Source organism: Amblyomma mixtum, chromosome 3 (genome assembly GCF_055824585.1).
Source record: "Amblyomma mixtum isolate Tamu chromosome 3, ASM5582458v1, whole genome shotgun sequence".
NCBI classification, from domain to species: domain Eukaryota; kingdom Metazoa; phylum Arthropoda; class Arachnida; order Ixodida; family Ixodidae; genus Amblyomma; species Amblyomma mixtum.
This window is the reverse complement of record NC_143014.1, coordinates 77,871,710-77,888,987: the sequence shown is the minus strand read 5'-3', so window position 1 is coordinate 77,888,987 and position 17,278 is coordinate 77,871,710. Positions and strand designations below refer to the sequence as shown.

Sequence of the window (17,278 nt, the reverse complement as noted above, 5' to 3'; positions counted from 1 at the left end):
TGCACCAAATTTTCAAAAAATATAAACTGAGAACTCCAACCTCCAAATATAGTGTTTTGGAGAAATTCTAGAGGCCCGTGTACTGTGCGATGTCAGCGCACGTTAAGGAACCCCAGGTGGTCGAAATTTCCGGAGCCCTCCACTATGGCGTCTCTCATAGCCTTAGTCGCTTTGGGGCATTAAACCCCATAAACCAAACCAAACCATCCAATATAGTGTAGAACGAAGACTTGGAGTCTCGTGATTTCTCATTGGACTGTTGCAAAATGTGCAATAAGACTAAAGATTTTTCTATTGTGAAAGATATCTAGTGCTGCTTGTATGTCTAGAAGAATATATCTGGGCTTGTTTTGTGCGAAGTAAGATTTCCTTTCTTAAAAAAAAAAAAGAGGGCACCCAAGGCTGCATATGTGCCATGAAGACGAAAGCATTAGTGTGCGATCGTGAGCGTTTGACCTTGACGCAGGTTGCGCACTGAGAAATGAAACGAAGACGTGCCTCCGAATGCTGTAGCAGCGGCACAATTCCTTCGAGTTCGATAGCAATTGGGAATTTTGAAGTCTTGAGACTCGATGGCCATTGAGACTGGCTGTGTGGCAGTGGTATAAGTTGTGGGCAGAAGTGTGGAAGCTTGAACACTTTTGGGGGAAGTGCTTGCACCGCAAAATGTGGTGGAATTTGCTTCATGCAATGTTAACTTTAATAAGGCCACACAATTTTACGTTTGGTTTGCTGATTTTGCATATAGCCTTTTCATCTTCCACTGCTTTCAGCAGCCTGTAGGAGATACCCATGCATACTAATAGCAGTAGCGCTAATGTGATCGTGTTTGCTACTCTGTAGCTGCCAAGCTACAAAAATATTTTTGTGAAAAATGTGATTTTATGAACATGATTTCTGAAAAACCAGGAAAAATATCTAGGCACGCTTCTCTGCAATTCTTATCCAAGTGTGCACGAGGCATTGATAATATATCAGAAGTGAGCTATGAAAAAGAGCTACCATTTTTACTCTCATAATAAATGTGCTTGTATTATGAACACGCCCCGTACTTTGGCTGTCAAAAAGTATTTTTTTCTCTTATGTAGTTAATGTGCCCTATTTTCTTGGTGCATAGTCTGTTGCTGATGGTAATGGCAGACACCCTTGTTTGAATGCCAAAACAACTGTGCAGTTACATGACCATTATCTGAAAATGTCAAAACGATGCCTCACCTGATGGGACACACAGCCTATGACAGTGTTACAAAGGGCATTAGGTTTGATCTGCCTTATTAGACTCTGAAAGGGGCTCGCTCTTAAAAAGGTGGGCTATTCTTGGGATGTTACAGGGTGCCACTTCGTGAATATCCTCCAGCAAGAATTCTTTTTAATGCATTTGTAGAAGCTGAGTTATCTGTATCAAAACCAGTATCAAAACGAGTTATCAAATTTTGAATTTCAGCATCTTCGTGCCTTTCCCTCTCCTTGTCACTTTTTGCACACTCAAAGGTCAGCACTTCTCTGCTGGCACGCGCGAGAATTCCTCGGGGTGCAAAGCTTCCTGACCAGCTGGAGTGACGCTGCTGACTGGCCGCACCATGGTAGTTTCGTGACGCCTGAAAAAATCGTAACTAATGGCCATCTCTGAACACAATTACGCGGGAGCGTGCGACGGAGGAGGGCGCGAGCATGAAAAAGTCGCCGGAAAGGACTCTCCAACCTTCGCGCGCGATTGTTGGCTGTGTGATTGTGGGAAGTGTATTATCTGGCTCAGGTGTTCACGGCGAGAGAAGGTTGCGATTGAACGAGTTTATGTTCTGTACTCTCCTCGGAAGGTGTTTCAGAGCCTCTTTTAAGGGGGTACGTGGCAAATGAAATGGCCAATTTGTTCAAAATTTTCAATTCTGCAATTAATTTTTTTGTCCGACTCTCGGGTCTCCATCTGTATCGTGACGAAAATATAGCAAAATATGCTGTACAAGTGTAGAAAAATACATTTATTTTATGTGTGGTCATCAAAAATTTGAACGAATTGCATTTCTGATGGTCCCGGTGCATCGCGAATTCTGCAGGTTTCCGATGATAGAGTATGATACATCTTAGTATTGCCACGAAGGGAAGAGATCAGATCAGCACTTCCATTGGTTGTAGTCTTGCATTTGTCTGACAAAAGGAATTGCATACAGGGCGATAAAGGAGGCAAACACAGGAATAAACTTCAAGCCTGCTTTTGTTGGTTTTCACTTTTTGTGCAAATGCTTTATAGCTCATCACCGCAGCACATTGTAACCAAAGGCAGTAGGATGATTCCTTTGCACATGACTTCCTAAGATATTGGAGAGTGTTGTAAAGCTTTTGATTTCCTTGTATATGTATGGGATAGTTTTCGAAATTATGTTCTCTAAAAAGTGCATAACTGGGGCAAATTTGGTTGCATTTCATGTGAAAATAAAAATTTTAATTCCTGCAGCCCCCTGAAGGAGGGATGCTACTTTTGATAGACAACTTTTTTTTATTTATGAATAGATCTGAAACAAATTTTCACGTTTTGCTTATTTAAGTGTAATTAATTTTGCCATAGTACAAGTAGTCTTTGATACTTTAAAAGCTGGGTTCTTTGCTTATAGAAAAATTAGCATCCAATCAGAAAAACCAGAACACAGTGGTTAGAGTATAGAAACAGTCGAGTGCTTAAGGAGTGTAATAAGGTGCAAATAAATGTTATAGGCCAACTTGCTGAAGTTACAGCTCATCAGTTGCTAGAAAAAAAATGTCATCTTTGGATGTCACATATGACTCACTTAAAAATTTCTGAAATAAATATTGCATTGAAATTGAGCATATTACATACTACATTCATTTATCTTCCTGGCAAAAAAAATGTGTTCATAGCTGAAATAGAATGGAAGCTATTTTTCCTCCAATATCACAAGTGTGTCAAAATTGTCTTGAAAAATCAAGGAAATACATTTTAAAACTAAAAGTAAATTTCATGGCAGAAAGTGAAAAATATTGACACATTTGAATATTGAACTGGCTAACAAGCCTCAGGCATGTAATCTGACTGGCTGTTTTCACCTGATTGGCCCTTTTTCCATGCCTGCTGTCCGTTTTCAGTGCAGGCTTGTATGCTAATGCCTTGCTTCAGCTCAGGTGCTTTTCCAGACTGCATTGACTTTCTTGCTTTTATTTATTTATTTATTTATTTATTGATACTGCAGGCCAATAAACTGGCCCTAGCAGGAGGGGCAATACAGTAAAAAGTGTGACAATGCAAAACAACAACAACAACGATTTTGATCGAATCCTGATGAAACTGCTCAGTCGTCTCCAGTTTTTCCCCGCTGATTTTAAATATGCTATTAGCTTTCAGATAATAAATTCATGGGATAACTCTTAGAGCCCCTTCGGGAAAAAAACGGCCGCCTAATTTGACCGCGATATTACTATTCTGTTCACAAGCATCGCTGCTCGAAGTCCGCCACGCGGTCCTTCGAGGGTTTCGCTTATCCCAGATACCATCAGCTGATGTTATCAAAAGAAACCGCTGCTGTCAGCCGGCATCACCCGACCGGCGTCGTCGCGCGCGATAGGAAGCTTCCTGTCCGCACCGCTCGCTCGCGCGCAGATGCCACCGAAGAACTGGCGGCCTTCCTATCGGCTTTTTTTTTTTTTTTTTTTTTTTCAGCGAAAGGGCTCGTCAACACCACGCTTCGCTTGGGCCACCCCTGGGCGCCGCCGCGGCGCGCCCTTCCTCCTCCTCTCCACCTGTTTACCCTTCGCCGCTGCTTACGGTTCTTGTCGCGATAACGCCCGAGCGGCGGCGGCGGACAGATGAGGCCGCGCGCCGCGGCGCGCGCTCCGTCGTTATTTCTCCTCGCCATCGGGTAACCGCTTGGGACGGCGGTCTTCCTCCCAAGAGAAGGTTCTTTCGCAAGGCGTTGCGATAACGCGTGAGCGGCGGCGGCGGCCGTAGAAGAGGCGCAGACATTCGTCATGGAAGGAAGAAAAGAAGACCCAGAAGTGGTAGCGAGGGGGTTGGCTCAAAATCTACACCGCTACCGTGGTGCTCCCAGCATTGTGCGCGAACTGCGACAGCCATGACGTCAATCAAAGCATAACTGCAGCTTTTCGCTTGTATATCCAGGCTTAACCAGCGCAAAGCCACTGCCAATTTTTTTCTCTCGAATCACTGGCGGTAAGCGCCGCTGATGAAAGCTGCAAGGAACCATGGTTGACACAGCCGATTACCAACTACGCCGGACTGCGCGCCGGCGCGGCGGTTTGCGTTTTGACACCACCCTACGCTATCGCTCGTTGTCATCGGCGCCGACAACCGCGGATAGTTTCCCTTCGGTCTGCGGAATTTTTGCGCGTTTGTCGGTCTCACAGGCTCCCGGCTTTGACTTTGCGATTGTTCACGCTGATGAAGTTTCAAAATAGCGGCACCCAAAAGCAACTGCAAGTGGCGGGAAATTCAAACTAGCCAAGAAAAAGCGCCGTTTTCGCCACTTGGGGTTCAGGCATCGCGAGGCCGCGCCTGTTTTTGTTTTTAGAGGCCGCCGCGTTAGTGCGAAAGTGATGTTTGATAGTGCGCTATCAAACATCAAACGAAACCGAACAGAAAGCATTATGGCAGCTAATCTTGAATGGCGCAGGCGTAGAAAATGGGCTTATTTTGGTGCATCCTCGCGAGTTCTTGCGCCGTGGCGGCACATTTATCGGGCAATTTGTTAAAAGCTTACGCTAGTCCCGGGCCCCGAACTTCACTTGTCGCTGGAGAAGAACCTCGCGAATCCGAATGTGGCAAGATCGAAAAGTTGATATTTTCAGAAATTTTCGGCGGTTGCCCCCCCCCCCCCCCCTTCCTGTGAATATCCGTTAAATTTTAACTTTTATTTTTAAAATGAGCATAAAAAAGTATTTAACTGGGCCGAATTTGGTTGCGTTTCGTGCGAAAATAACAAATCTCTAAAGGAATCTGCAATTATTTTTGTCCAGAAAAAAATATTATTGAGCACGAATATAGAAACCTGTGGCAGCCTTTAGAAGTTTTAATTTGTAGTATTTGCTTGTGAGCTAAGTGTAGTGGTGTTTAAATACAACACTGGTCTTGCTGTTGGCAATATCAAAATTCAGCCAAGTTAGACATGTCTAACTTGGCTGTCTAACTTAGACAGCCAAGTTAGACATGTTGCACTTCAAGCTGTTGCAATAACCTGTGGTTGGTTAGCTGCTGCTGCTACAAATTAATGCAACAGGTTTTAAGTGGAACACTACTCTTGGCGCACAGCCCACTAGTTTGGGTTTTGTAACATCGCTGTACGAAACACCGCGGCGCGGTTCGACTCGCCGACATTGCGCATGGTAGCGATCCTCCTAGTGGCCTTGGAGTCGATGCTGTCTTGCTGCTTGGGCCGAAGCGGCACTTCGGGATCGCTCAGTGTGCTAGGCCTCAGTGGCAAAGGGCTGCCTGGAACAGGAGATTGTGCATGCGCTGCTTTAAGAGGTGCTTGAACAAGGTTCGCGGCGGCAGTGTACGACGGCAGTATATGTGTACCAGCACTGGCGGTACACATATATGCGCGCCGCGAAGGGCACGTATGCTTCGCCGTCAAGCGTTTGATAGGGCGCTCTCAGCGCCAAGGAGCCGTGGATGGCTGGAGCCCGTTAAGCGCTTGGTGGCGAAGGCGATGTGGTGTGGCCAGTGTGACTCACTCGCGGTCTGTCGGGTACACTTAGAACCGCCGTTAGTCCGTAATAAAGCCCCTCCATGACGTAGCGTGGCAGTTCGAACGCGAATGGGCTGGGGCGCTGGGGTCGGCTGCGCTCAAAGCCAACAGAGGCCGGCGAGTGGGTTGCCATCGGCGTTGCGACAGATAAGACCACGACTCTCGTATCTCTTCCCCTGCAATCATTTCATTTTTGGCCATGAAAAAATTCATCTGCAAAACTCTGTGCTTCCGAATTCTTGGCCGATCCCTCTGTGTGGGCCTGTGCCATTGTACGAGGATAACGTGGCAGAGCGGTGCGAAACGGCGGGTGGCCATTCGGCTGCGCTTGAGGCCCACTGAGGCCTCCAAGCGGGCAGAAAAAGTCAGTGTTACGGACTCGCTCCTGTCAGGCGATCGTGCAGCTGAATGAGGGGAGGCTTGCGTGGCAGCGGCTGTTGTGCACTCGTGTGGATACGCGGGCAAGTGGATTCCAGTGGGATCGCGTCCGGCCTTCTACTGCTGAGAGTCACCATGAAGAGTGTCATCTGCATAGGGGGACAGTAACGGCACGGCGTGGAGGTCAGGTATGAATAAGGAGCCAACGAGGGACCTAGGGCGACGCTGGTTGCGTGGTGGATCGCGCTATGGGTAAGTCCACGCACGGCGACATAGGGCCCTCAGACACCTAGCTCCCCACTACGCTACGGGTTCATTGGCTGTTTATATACATTATGTGTGGGCTCCGTGTGGTCGCGGTCTGCGAGTTCAGGCTTCTAGAAGACTGCTGAGTGACATCTGACCGCAGGAAAAGTTGGTTGATCGGGACTTCGAGACTGAAAGCAGTCCTGCGCGACCGATCTTATAGGAAGTAGTGTAGAGGACGACCATGGTTTATAGGGCGCATCGTGCCATGGCCTCAGGTTGTACTACTGCTACGATGCCTGCTTGAGCCGCCGGGGATCCGCTGTTTACAGCTGGATAGAGAGTTGATTCAGTGGCGTGGCCACAGCGGCATGGACCGGAGAGGCCGCCTGAGCATAAGGCCTCCTGGGCTTAAGGGATGGAAGTGTTCTTCTCCTGGTGTCTCGTTCTTTCGCTGGTGAAGTTATGTCTCAAGTGAAGGCATACACGAGGGCGCGGTCTGCCCAGCCGTTGCGCATGCGCACATGGCACCCGGCCGGTCCGGTCAACGTTGTTGTGGTTCACGTCTGTGCTATTCTGCGCTGCGCGCAGCGCCCATCGCGTCTGCGGTGTGCTGAAACTCTTATTAAATATTTGCCAACGATCATATATTAGAGCACATTCACCGCGGCGAGTCGCGGGGCCGGTTCTGGTCGATTCTGAATGATAGCAGTTTACTTGGTGGGGCTCTCCTAACTGAAGGCCGCTGAACGGAGCTGGTGCCATTGCGAAAGAGGCGGTGCACCTGTACTGACGAGCAGCTCCTGAGGCGTTATACGCTTGTGGCGCGCGGTAGCATGTGAATTTACACGCAAGACGATGCCAGTGCCTGACGCCTAGGAACTGCTTTCAGCAGCTAGGCCTAACCAAGTTCAGCACTATGAAATGACTAAAGGACGCCCAGAATCTTTTTAATTGCCAAGTTCTTCATTTTAAGAGATACTTGTTGTCCTTGTGTGCCTACTAGACTACTGTTGCTGGCCTTCCAGCAGATGAGGTGGCTTCACAGATAGCATTTTTTTAACTGTGTACTGAGCCAGGGAAATATTGTGATAGTGTTCAGATTCCATTCTGTTTTTGATTTTTCTCAGTTTTAGCATTAGCTGAAGGGATGCCTTGCCCCATCTTTGCATATTTGGATTCTGTTCAGATTCCATTCCGTTTTTGATTTTTCTCAGTTTTAGCATTAGTTAAGGGATGCCTTGCCCCATCTTTGCATATTTGGATTCTGTTCAGATTCCATTGTTTTTTTTTTATTTTTCTCAGTTTTAGCATTAGTTGAAGGGATGCCTTGCCCCATCATTGCTCTTTGTTATTTTGCTCAAGACTAGCAATGGACAACTTGCGAAATTGCAGGAAAGCTGACTTACAGGAACATGATTTCCAACCAGAAACCCTCGTTCACAGACACGTTTTTGCTTCCTGCCCTGCTGCCTGAAGGGGTTAGCGCGAGGGGAGATGAGTCAGCAGCCCCCCGCTGTATCCTTCTTTGAAAAGGTGTGCGGGGCTGCCCCCCAAATCTCTGTGGACCTGAAGCCCAACCGGACATTACCAGCTTTTGAGATTGAGTGTAAAGGGAAGTTGTGCAAAGGTTACAATGATGCATTCCCTTGACGAGTACCTGCCTCGACCCGGTCCTCGCGTTCGCGCCCCAGCTCTATTGTGTCCTTTCAACAACTTCCCTCTCATACAGATAAAGGGACATCTCTCCCCTCCCTTCTCGAAGAAGACTGCGAGATTGCCGTCTGCGAACGAGGGTTTTTGGTTGGAAAATTGTAGAGGGCGCTCGTTCTTCTCCAAGTTGTCAATTAGGGAATCAGCATAACTTGAGCCAATGACAGAGTGGGAAAAATAAAAGTAGAGTGGAATCTGAATAGATTTACTTTATTATACTGGCCCCTTCTACTGTTTTATAAAAGACTGATTTTGTTAGCTGGTGATAGGTTACATTTGTTCCTTTTTCCTTAGATGTGGCAACAATTCTCCCGGAAATGAACCAACCAGTGTCTAAGGAGATAGAGGATGAAGCCAATGGATATTTTCAGCGTATTTATAATCATCCTCCACACCCCACCTTATCCATTGCTGAGGTGTTGGATATGCTGAAGCGCTTTCAAGAGTCTCCCGTCAAGTCAGAGAGAGTAAGTATAAACTGGTGCCAGCGTGGCAGTGCTTTCGACCAGGAATCAGTGAATGTGCTATTTTGGTTTTTCTTTCCAGGATGTATTTAACTGCATGATCAAAAACCTTTTTGAGGAATATAGATTCTTTCCTCAGTATCCAGAAAAAGAGCTCATTATAACAGCACAGCTGTTTGGAGGAATCATTGAACAGAGCCTTGTCACGTAAGTGTCTGGAAAACAATTCTCAAGGAAGTTTTACTTCTTATGACAAGTTTGAAATTCACTGACTACTTTCATAGGTACATGGCTCTGGGCCTTGCTCTCCGCTATGTGCTGGATGCACTTCGCAAACCATATGGCACCAAGATGTACTACTTTGGCATCACTGCACTGGACAGGTTCAAGACAAGGTTAGTTATCATTCTTTGGCATTTTCTCGGCGGGAATTTAACTTCCTTTTCTAGGTGCTTAGCAAGACTTGGTTTGCACTGAGACCATTCAGAAAAAATTTTTTCATAAAATGAAGCAGAATTCCGTCAATACTTTTTCACTGGGCTGCTGTATTGATATTGTGCTTTCCTAGCCTGAAAGGAAAAATGGAGACTGCTTTTGACCTTGGTTTCAGTTTTTGATCTAGACAGTGGCTTTAACACTGCAACATGTTCAATTAATGTTCCTTTGAATAGAGTGACTGACCAGCATGGAATCTTTCAGGGTAGCGTTGTGGCACAGTAGTGGAGTGGTGCACTGGCTGGAGCGCACTGCCAAAATGAGTTCTCCGTGCTTATTGTGTCGAGGCATGAGCTAACTGTGAGGCAAATTATACTAATGCAGGGTGGGAATGCTGTGCTAGTTGTGTTTTACTACGCCATTGCATTACAGTTGCTGCATGCGGCTACAAACGGGTGTTGTTCTATTAAGGTGTGCTAATGTTACACCAAGATATTTCTGTAAATGCTCATGCTTGCAGTGGCTATTACCCTATGCACTGGCATGGATTATTGATTCAATTCAATTAGGGAGTGATGAAAATGGAGCCTGGTGGAATAAAACCATATTTCGCCATATTTGGCACATTTGCATAAATGACTCTGTCCACTTTATCCAAAACGAATGTGACCAAAGTGTGCAAAAAAACAAAACTTGACTTACCCATTTTAGTGTATGTCAAAGGAATGTAATGTGGTGGTTGCCATGTTCGTGCTGGTATTACCATTGCTGCGCATGGCCCGTCCTGCTAAGCCCTTAAAAAAACATGCTGAATTTTAGCTCTTGCCTCCCACTGTTGTAGCACCATGCATTTTCGTTTCTTCTGCAACCTCTAGTGCCATACAGCGTGCATATTTAACGCTCCCACCATTCAAACCCACTCCTACATTCTGCCGCCTTCTGACGTTAGAAAGTACAGAGAGCTTTATCATAGCGGGGTGTGCTCCCATGATGCATCACTGATCTGCTTAAAACGGTTACATGGGCGATGTGTCCCTCCCCGTGTGAAGGTGAGTGCACATCATATGATGGAAACGTCATGCCTTTGAGGAGTGGCACAGTGACATAAGCTTTGGCAGTGGGGAAGAGATTGTTTATTTGGCCGGTATGAACAGTCCCCTTTCCCCACCTTCCTAGACGAGGAGCGAGTGGAGTTCTCATTATGTAGGTTCACAGCTTGGCTTTATTGGATGCTCTTAGTAGTGTCCTCTGTTTCGGCCGGCAGTTTATGGTAACAGTGATGTCTCCCTTGGTTCCTGTCTGCCCGTGTGAATGTGGTGCAAGGGATGGAGTTCTGCTGGTCAGTGAAGTCATGCACATTCCTCTGCGTTGGGCTCCCCTCTGAATACTGCTGAAGCAGGGGACCATCTGCATACATGCCGCTTTTCTGTCATAAGGCGTCATGTATGCAATCAGCGCTTCACTCGTGCCACTGCTACACTAAGAAGCTTGTAATGGCCAGCGGTTTCCACGGCCTGCAAGTCATGCAGCCACCAACAAGGAATCCTGCTAGTGCACCACACTGCACAACCTCACCGCCGCTCGCATGTGGCTTCAGCGCCCCACTGTTGCAGGTTGTTCGCAGGTTTTCAAATTTGTTAAACAGAGGCCTAGGTTCTAGGAGAACTCGCTGCAGTGCGCAAAGAAAATCCGTTTGTCGAGGCAGCTGGGCAAACATAAGGAGGGGACGCATCGGAAGAGGGGAGCCAACATGGAGCTCCTTTTATTATAATTAAGTTTGCTAACATAGTTCGCTGTATGGAATAACATTTGAAAGAAGGCTTAAATTTTTACAATGCGTGATCAGTGAGTACACTTGGCAATTCCAGTACTTCACTTGTCTTGCTTGGAACTCAGTCCATTGAAATATTTCGTCATTTTTCCAACTTGAAGCTGCAGGGGGCTAAATGCAGTTTTCTGCAGTGAATCAGTGCATAAAAGTTTGCCAACAGGTTGAGCTGTAGTGTATTGGATGGCATGAACGTTCTTGGCACACCAGATGTGATGCGCACAAAATTAAACAGGCATGTTCGCTCCTAATAGATTAGTGCAACATGCTCTGAGTGACAAAAACTGCTCCCCGATGTGTGCTGTTATGTATAAAGTGGTTGAACTGTATATCAGATTATTGACTATGTTAACCAGTCAGAAAATTCCCTTGAGCAACAGTGCTAAAACATTGCACCTAATTGTGGTCGTGATTATTGACCTTGTGTTAAGCTGAACATTCGATATATTGAATGGCATGCTACACCCCTACAAGTAGTGCTTCTCTTTAAAGCACTCTTCAATCATTTTTTGCCTGTGAAGATGGGTCGGCTGCGCGACTTCGGGCACCTGATAGCAGCACTAGCACTATGAAACTGTGTTAAGGTGAACGTGGGCTATGCTTGAGGTTGGCTTCTGGTCTCTTGTACTCATTTTCAATGCTGCATCCCCTTCATGTGGGAATGCCAGCCTAACTAAGCTCTAGTGGTGATCCTTGCCTGGGATGCTTCACTGCCAAAGGCATTGCGGAAACAAACTGCACCTTAGTTTGATTGGGATTATTTTATGTATAGTGTTCTGGTAACAGGATAAGACATCTTATGATAGGCAGGAACTAATTTCAAAACACTGCCCACTGAGGCTTTGATGCAAAGCAGGTTATGCCTAGAAACACCTGCCAAGCTGTGCGCTGCCAGCACACCAGTAGGCGGCACAGTGCAAGAAGCGCATGACTGGCGTGGTTGCAATGTATTGGTGCAATGTATGGGTGCTCCTAGGTTACTGATAAGCTTATCCACTTAACTGGATTTTTTTTTTTTAATCTTGTTGTTAGTGTTTCGGAACTATTTCATCATCCCCCTCTGAGTTCGATATATCTGGGTTTATCTTTATCGAACTTGGGCATTTTTCCAAGGACTTTGTGCCTGCATGCTCTTTTTTGCATGCAGCTTAACTGGGAAAGCGCACAAGTCAAGGCATGCAGTGCTCCTTGGTACCTTTTGACGAGATTCATTCTGGTTGTGAGAGATGCTGTATTGCAGGACTGCAGAAGAGATGCATCATTTTTGCATTTTGCCAGCACTGAAATGCAGTCATGGTGGCATGGATTGAACCTGTGGAATGTGGTGAATGTATATATATATATTCTTTCCTGTGGTGCAGATTGAAAGACTACCCACAGTATTGCCAGCACTTGGCATCTATTCCACATTTCAAAGACTTTCCTGAGCACTTGAGAGAGGTAATTCATAGCTTTCCTTTGTTTCATATGCTGCAAGTTCTGCATTCCTTGCTTATGATACGCTCTTGCAGTATGTCGACTGCGGTGCAAGGTCGCAAGAGCCCTTGAATCGACCTCAGGGCCAAACTTTGCCAGGTAATCTTGCCATGCTGGCCCAGGGACTGAACCCAGCTGCAGCGCCCCAGAATTCAGCAGTACGCACTGCACCTGCAACTGTGCCCACATCCAGTGCAGGCCTGGCACCTACAGCGGGAGTTGTCGCCAAACCCACCAGTGTTGGAGGCAAGGTGAGTGTTGGCAAGAAGCTAATATGTACCTGAAAATATGCACAGTTATGTTCAGCTAAAGCTGCTTTCTCTGTACTTTCTAGCATCCGTTTGCATGCCTGTGGACAGAGTTTTTATATTTATGCATTAGCTGAGTAAAACATTTCAATGTGGCGGTCATTTCAGGAACTGTTCTTAGCACCATTGCATCAGTAACCCATGCTAAAGGAAAAAAGCACAAGAGCGTGAATTGTGGATGTACTGTTTAACTTGATGTTAATGCCCTTGTTAAAAAGTAGGCATTTTGTTCTGCATTGCATGCCTCAGGTATTAGAAGCCGCGGTGGCTCAGTGGTTATGGTGCTCGGCTGCTGACTCGAAGGACGCAGGTTCGATCCTGGCTGCGGCGGTCGAATTTTGATGGAGGCAAAATTCTAGAGGCCCGTGTACTGTGCGATGTCAGTGCACGTTAAAGAACCCCAGGTGGTCGAAATTTCCGGAGCCCTTCACTACGGTGGCTTTGGGACGTTAAACCCCATAAACCAACCAACCACTTTATATCACGTTATCACATGCTAGTCTGTTTTGTCTTTGGAAATTTCAGTAAGATTTTATCACTTAAGAGGGGTACTTCATAGCACAGCTTGTGGTTTTCCTAAGTACATCCATACAGTATGTTTTCTAGTCTGTGGTGCTGTCTAATGCTAATCACGCTTGTTTTAAAGCATAGCACCTCTGCTTAACAATGCAGTGGTGTACTGACCTTGTGGAATTAGCCAGGTGTGCTGTGCTTGTGTTTAAGTCTTCAATACTATGGTTGGACAGAGCACTGTACACTTCGTGATTTCTCCCAGGCTACATTGTCATTGCTCAGGCATCGCTTGCTACATTGTCACATGTCATTGTCATTTTCACATGTGCGTCCACTGTTTTTGTTTTGTATGAAAGCTTGCTGTGTGAATGTCTTCCTCCATCTGCTAAATGTATGTGCTTAGTAACAGGGGGTTATTTTCTGTTTATTTAATACATTTTTGGTACAATGGAACCTTGTCTGTTTCCATTTAAAGAATGTTTAGTTTAAATGTTTTCGTAACTAATCCCCGACTGTTGGCCCACTGAACCTAATGTATAGGCAAGCCGTAGTGCCTTAGCATGTACTGAGCTTATGATGCACGACATTTTCACCATTTTTTGCGTTCAGGCTCAAAATTATCAGTTTGGCTGCCATCATGATGTGCTGTCCACCTAGCATGTCACCAGACAGAATAGTGATTATGCCGGTGATTTTTATAATGGCAATGTCATAGAGCGTAAAGATGTATGGAAGCAAAAGGGCTACAACTCCTGTAGCACTGGCAAGAAGCCTCCATGAGAAGTGATACAGCAACAGCTGTCAGCCCTGGCATAGTTACGTTGTGCATAACCAAGTCCAACATGCTGCCTAAGCTAATCAGGTTGCGTGTATTCGCATAGTGTTTTTCTGTTTATTGTTCGCTGTTCGCTGTTGTGCACCTTATTATTGTAGAAACTGTATAAGGCATGGCTTGCACCCAAGCACACTCACATTGACTATTAGTACCAAGTATCGTTGCAGATATCGTGGCTTATTATTGGCAAGCCAAGGAGCCCTTAAAAATTATTTATTGCCTCCTCTGAATTATGATGCGAGCAATTCAAGCATAAAATACTTGCAAATTGGACTTAGAACCTTGCACAGCACACTGCTTTTGTATACAGTGTTCATTTCAGTATTTGAAATGAGGTCCATGCAGTAAACGTGGTTTTGTTTTGTGCTTTGAGGACTGCCAATGATTTCAGCGAGTGATGCTAATACCTCATCTGAAGCAGCTTGGCTGTGATGCAATTCGTGCTAGATGCAGTGCTTGAAAACCGGTCAGCGAGTTGGCAAGTAAGTTTAAGGCTAGTTCCTTTCTTGCTGTCTGCACTAACGTTTGCGTTATCTTGGGCAGGCTAGCTCTGAACCTGACCTATATGCAGTGCTGGTGTTGTCTTCACAAGGCTCTTGCATTGGCAGATGAAGGGACCACTTTTGTCCCAAGGGCAGAAATGGACTTTTGAGTAATTGCTACACTACAGTTTTTTGTTGGGTATGTTTTTAGGCAAATTTGTTGCTCCTGGTTATCGCATATTACTGGTTAGTGAGGTTCTACTGTGCAGGAGGTTCTAATGAGGTTCTACTGTGCAGGAGTCACTGCAATAGCTTTGTGGCTGTGTTTCTGATGTACATGTCAGTGCTCCTTTTTTTCTTTTTCATTAATAGTTGGGTAACTCAACTTTATTTGCATTGTTAATGGCATTGTTTTTTTGAATCTTCAGTACATGCAGTATGGAATGGATGGGCTGCTGCTGCTGCTATTGCTTGAGTGTAGTGTGCATTTTGAAGTGGCTTGTAAGGGATATGGGAGTTAGGCTAAGCAACAAAGTTTTGTGCTGACTGTGCATTCTCACAACACTCACACCATATCTCAATATTTGCATGGTCATTGCAGGGGCTCAAGGTGGAGGTTGGCTGCATCCCTATTCTCCTTTTTTAGTTTTGCATGTCACCGGGTCATTATAGTGGCTCATCAACCATAAGGTTTGCTGCATCCACAACCAAGTCAGCACCCTTGTGGCTTTCGTGCCTGTCACCTTTAAGACATGCCTAATATCCAACTTGGGGTCTGTTGGTCACTGCTTCAAAGCTGCATCACACAGTTTATTTGCTGAAAAATAAAAGTAGGAGAGGTAAGAGTAGTGCAGAAGAATTTTCATTGCAGGGTCAGGCAGAAGCACTTCTGATAGGGTAGTCTTTTGTTTTCGGTCATAAGATGTGCACACTGCTCATTGTTTGTCGTAGAGAGTTTTGTTGCTACTGTTAGCATTGGCGAGAAAGCCACTCACTATTGATCTCATGCAAAGCCCATTCTTTTCTGGCGGCATCTTTGCATCCCTCCATTTTTAAGGATTAGCCGATGAGATGTTATGTAAACCTTGTTAAGACTACCTTTTCTCAATGTGGACTTTCTGAACTTAGCTTTGTTATAGAGAGAAGAGTAGGGACAGTCTGATTGTTGACTTTTGTTTGCATGCACTAATGCTGTAGCGGGATGCAACTTAAAAAAAAAAAAAGAAACTGCAGTTGGTAACAGTGGGCTATGGTCTGCAGCATCTTGTATTACTCTGATGAATTGTCACAACAGTGAACAGTAGGAGCTTTTTACTGTTGACTATATCGGGCAAGCAATTATTCTTGAGTGTATAATTACGTCTAATGATTAGCGTCTTGTTTGGGTAATGAGGAAAACATTAACAACTTTCTGCTACTCTTTCTACTTTTCGTCACGGAGGAAATCTGTTTGGTGGCCCTGGATATGAGAGGACATACACACGTACACTGCAGACTTGAGTTGTATCTGACTATAGTGAAATGCAGCAAGAAACAGTGCTTCAGACAAGATGTATTGTTTAAAAATAATTGGTCTTTAGCATAGACACATTAAATAGGAAACAGAGTGGTTGTAATGCATTTTTTCCTTCGGCAGCTCTCTGTACTGAGTATATAAGGATTGTGTCATTACTGGCCTTTTTTTTTATCATAAATCTGCTGTTTGTAGTATAAGAAATGAAAGCACCCAAAGGCAGTCAATTTAATTTGGCTGAAGTACATGTCCTTATAAATCTTTTTTTTTTTTCCACATTACATCCTTATTCCTCTAGGTACTTACAACCATTTCAGATCCGTTCCACCTTATTTTTTCACACCTCATTTCCCATACTGTCCTTATGGTCACATCAAAGCTGGAAGTATGAGCAGAAATGCAGAATTTTCTCCTATTGTCCACACTAGCAGGTTCATTCTTCTTGTGAATATCAGATTTAATGTTTAAGTAATATAGGTGAATGAAGTAATATGAATAGAGATTTTTAGTGACTGTTTGGATTGGCATCGATCTGAAATGCAAATTGTCACTAAAAATATCGAGCTTGCAACTGTGCAGCTGTTTTTTAGCGCCATTACGCCTTTTGCGTAAACATGTCATGCTACAACCAACTAGCTCAAAAAAAAGTATTGCTGTGAAGGTTAAAACTTTGATTGTGTATAACTACCTCTTGTCAGAGCATCCTTCAGTCGGTAGTCTGTTACTATATCCTGCTTATTTCAGTTCAGAACCACTCAGTTCAGACAGTGTTTTCTCTGGATTATTACTTAATTAGTGCGTTCAGTTAATTCACTTTCTTTTTGTCTGGTTACGAATGAGTGGCCCGGAAACGGGCATTCCATTAAAGAGTGGCTAAGCATGGGCATTTGCAAAGTGGTGGACAAGCAAACATTAAAGACCTTTTCACAAAGTGATAACTAGAAGTGCATAGCTATCGAAGGCTGGGGCCAAATATTCTTTGACAGCATTTTTAGATTACTATATTTGACAGCATTTTTAGATTACTTCTGCATCAAGTACCATCCAGTCTCAGTGATATTATGGCTGTTTTTCAATCTTGCCAAAATGGTGTACTGTTTAAAAAATTTTGCGATAGGTGTTTTGGCACTCATGCAGTTTTGGGATGTAATGACCCTGTAGTATGGTTGTGGCAATGACAAATGAGCTTTGACCAGAAGGCTAAAGTCTGCTTAGTGTATGCACAAGCTACATAAACTGTGAGCTTAATTCCAGCATACTGTGGTGCTTATAGCTTTTGTTCATTTGGAGAAAACAAGCATGTTTATGTTCCTGGCCAATTTTTGTTGATGAGCACAGAAAATAGTGCTTAATGTAACAATGTTCTTTTTCTG

General features: G+C 44.8%; 1 protein-coding gene across 4 annotated transcripts in view; it reads left to right on the top strand.

Moving 5' to 3' along the window:
* Not1 (CCR4-NOT transcription complex subunit 1) overlaps nt 1-17,278 on the top strand; it is a 116,081-nt gene that overhangs the window by 49,856 nt on the left and 48,947 nt on the right. For all 4 annotated transcript variants that reach the window (XM_089579803.1, XM_089579802.1, XM_089579804.1 and 1 more), the window contains exons 17-21: nt 8,346-8,518; nt 8,598-8,722; nt 8,800-8,910; nt 12,140-12,218; nt 12,290-12,505. In XM_089579803.1, the coding sequence (XP_089435929.1) occupies nt 8,346-8,518; nt 8,598-8,722; nt 8,800-8,910; nt 12,140-12,218; nt 12,290-12,505 (704 nt within the window). The remainder of the gene's footprint in view (nt 1-8,345; nt 8,519-8,597; nt 8,723-8,799; nt 8,911-12,139; nt 12,219-12,289; nt 12,506-17,278) is intronic.